The following is a 3,344-nucleotide window of genomic DNA, read 5'->3' as shown; positions in this document are numbered from 1 at the left end:
CAATATTGATTTACAGGTTAACTATTGTAAATAAGTCAAAATCCTATTTAAATATATATTAAATAATTGTATAATTATAATTAAATATATTTTAAAAACTATAAATAATTTTAATTATTTACTCAGTACGTTGTATTATTTTAGAATAATAATACAGTGATTAAAACTATGAAATAACAACATGGGAAAAATAAAAACAGTAAGACAAAATAATAATAAAATGTGTGCGTGTGCAAAAAATATGTCAGTAGGTATATGTCAAAACAGCATTCATTCATCAATAGCAGATAAAATTAGTCATCTGGTTAAAAATTCAATTCTTTTATTTATAAATACTGTAGAGGGATCATTATTTGGGGAATATGTTATGAGCAATTCATTCGCTGCCCAACGGCTCCCCCTGCTGTTTGGATGTTTTACTAATTCAGTACAAGAGTTGAACATATGTGACAGACAGCCGTAAAAACACAAAGCAGCTAATAAAGTTCCATGGGAAGGTAAAATTCACAGACACTCCCGTTAAAATAACAGTCGGACCCACCTGAACTAATCTGCGGTCCAGTGTGACTATCTGCAACTTGTGTTTCCTGTGTGGAAATTCAAAGTAATGAAGCGAGTCTTAATGGAGTCCCTAACTGATCTTATTGGAGGTTAGTCCTCTTCAAGGTCAGAGGTCACCGAGCAGCGGGTCAGAGAGGACAGGTAGAGGGCGGTGGTTGCTATGGGCGACATTCCCGCGGTCACCTTCAGAATGTTGAGGAGGCGCACGGCTGCTGCGTTCACGCCATCTGCCGTCTGAAAGACAGAGAGTAATGTGCCGTAACACACGTCTGCCTGATGTGACCGTGTGTGAACTCACAGTGAGTGTGCGTGCGTTTACCCTGTGCTCAGCGCAGATGACGGGACACTGATGTGAGGCAGCGAGTTTTCTTACGCTGACCAAACGCTCCTGAGTGTGAGAGCCGCAGCGAGCTGCAGACACACACGTAAAACACACTGACCCCACAAATACTTCTGACAATCATTGACAGAACGATCATTCAGAAAGCAGGTAAAATGTCTGGGGTCAGTAAGGTTTATTTTCCACGAATCTTACTGCTTTTATTCAGCAAGGATGTGTTAAATTGCTCAAAAGCGACTATAAAGACATTTATAACGTTATGAAAGTTTCTATTTTAAATAAACAAGGTTCTTTTGAACTGTCTATTCATCAATAAATCCTGAAAATAAAACTGTATCATGATTTTAACAAATATATGAAGTGAAAGAAAACAGTTCTTCTAAATTATAAAACTATATCAAAATTTTTTGTGTATTTTTGATCAAACAAATGCAGCTCTGTTGAGCAGAGCTGTCCATGTCCAAAATGTCCATCTCAAGGTCAAACCAAATGTAATACAAATCATTTTATTTCTTATTTATTTTATAAAAATTCTTGCCAAAATCAGACTCATGTGAAAACTAATTAAAACATTGAATTGTGTTTTATCATTAGCAAATAAAAAAAAAAAGTAATTGAAAGGCAACCCGTTTCAACTTTTGCAAGCGTATGCGACTTTAAACGCATTTCCCACAAGTACTATTCTTTTTTTTTTTTTTTTGGTGAAAAACTAATTAGACAAAAATAAGTGTTTGCACATTTATAATTGTTGAGTAAAGCTCTCGCTCACCATCGGTGACCAGGAAACACACTTTCCCCAAGAAGCAGTCTGAGTGCAGATGAGCGAGAGAGCTTTCCACTGACTGCAGACTGAGAGAGAGAGAGAGAAAGAATGAATGGGAGTCTGTGCACTCATAGCCAATGAGATCAAAGATATCAGTTTACCTGCGCTCTGACAGCAGATTCACTATAAACACTATTAAATCAATACGAGGACGGGTTTCCTTGTTCTCAACGGGCAGAGGGAGTTTTCTGGCCAGTCGTCTGAAAGACATCAGGAACGTTTATACACACTTATACACGAAATACAGTTGTTTCATAATCATATCTTTCATATAATAATTATAGTCCTATACAACCTGATTTAAACATAAAAAATAGTTCTGATTAATAACTGTTGTTATTATTATTTATAATAATAAACAACAAACAGACAAACCATACACTACCAGTCAATAGTCTTTTTTTTAAAAAAGAAGTTTCTGCTCACCAAGCCTGCATTTATTTGATCCAAAATACAGCAAAAACAACATTATGAAATAATTTTTACAGTTTAAAATAACTGCTTTCTATTTGAAGATATTTTAAATTGTAATTTATTTCTGTGATCAAAGCTGAATTTTTAGCATCATTACTCCAGTCTTCAGTGTCACATGATCCTTCAGAAATCATTCCGATATGCTGATTTAGTTCAAGAAACATTTATTATTATCATCATCAATATTTAAAACAGCTGAGGCCATTTTTTTAGGATTCTTTGATGAATAGAAAGATCCAAAGATCAGTATTTATCTGAAATAAAAAGCTTTTGTAACCTTATACAATATACCATTCAAAAACTTGGGGGGAAGAAATTAAACAAATGAATACTTTTTTAGCAAGGATGCTTTAAATTGATCAAAAGTGATGATAAAGACATTTGTGATGTTACAAACAACTTCTATTTCAGATAAACGCTGTTCTGAACTTTCTATTCATCAAAGAAACCTGAAAAAAATTCTACTCAGCTGTTTTTAACATAATAACAAACGTTTTTGAGCAGCAACTAGAATAATTCTGAAGGATCACGTGACTGGAGTGATGATACAAAAAATTCAGCCTCACAGGTATAAATTACGTTGTAAAATATATTCAGATAGAAAAGAGTTAGTACTTAGTACAAAATATTTCGCAGTTTTACTGTTTTGCTGTACTTTGGATCAAATAAATGCAGGCTTGGTGAGCAGAAGAGGCTTCTTAAAAAAATGTGTTCAAAAAAATTACTGTTCAAAAACTTTTGACAGGTAGTGTATATGTAATAAACATATTTTGACACTCACACGTTGACGTTGAAATCTTTTTCATATTGGACTATGGCGTTGGCTAGTTTGGACTGCAGCTCCTCCTCATTTTCGACCAACTATTAAGATAAACATAAAAACATTAAACTACTTTTGTATTGTTTTGTTAGGCTGATATGAGCTGACGCGCTTTACTCACGAGTACAGTAGCAGTGTTGAGCTCCGGGACCTTACTGTACGGTGTCAGGAGCGCCATGAAGAGATATATCAGAAATGAGTTGCGTTTTAATTATTTGTTTGTATGTTTTATCGAGAAAAGCAGCGAAAACTCGTTATTCCCTCAAAGCTTCCTCCTCCCGCTTATTTTCAAAGATGACGCACGTTACGTCACACAGCGCGACCCC

General features: G+C 34.8%; 1 protein-coding gene across 1 annotated transcript; it reads right to left on the bottom strand.

Annotated features, from left to right (window-relative positions):
* Window positions 1-305: 305 nt before the first annotated feature.
* pane1 (proliferation associated nuclear element) lies at window positions 306-3,344 on the bottom strand. The gene is made up of 6 exons (XM_051109161.1): window positions 3,140-3,344; window positions 2,980-3,059; window positions 1,826-1,924; window positions 1,671-1,750; window positions 881-972; window positions 306-795 (listed from the first exon to the last, which is right to left on the bottom strand). The coding sequence occupies exons 1-6, from the start codon at window positions 3,194-3,196 to the stop codon at window positions 652-654; spliced, it is 552 nt and encodes a 183-aa protein (XP_050965118.1). The 5' UTR covers window positions 3,197-3,344; the 3' UTR covers window positions 306-651.

The sequence above is a fragment of the Labeo rohita genome, chromosome 1, assembly GCF_022985175.1.
Source record: "Labeo rohita strain BAU-BD-2019 chromosome 1, IGBB_LRoh.1.0, whole genome shotgun sequence".
Taxonomy (NCBI): Eukaryota; Metazoa; Chordata; class Actinopteri; order Cypriniformes; family Cyprinidae; genus Labeo; species Labeo rohita.
The sequence above is the reverse complement of the archived record's forward strand: the minus strand, read 5'-3'. Positions and strand labels throughout refer to the sequence as shown.

Bases quoted from the DNA above. Each gene is read 5' to 3' on its own strand.
- pane1 (XM_051109161.1), bottom strand. From the start codon at position 3,196: ATGGCGCTCCTGACACCGTACAGTAAGGTCCCGGAGCTCAACACTGCT. The intron at 1,751-1,825 runs GTAAACTGATAT...TCTCTCTCTCAG, and splicing joins AATCTGCTGTCAGAGCGCAG to TCTGCAGTCAGTGGAAAGCT. The intron at 973-1,670 runs GTGAGCGAGAGC...GTGTGTCTGCAG, and splicing joins GTGTTTCCTGGTCACCGATG to CTCGCTGCGGCTCTCACACT.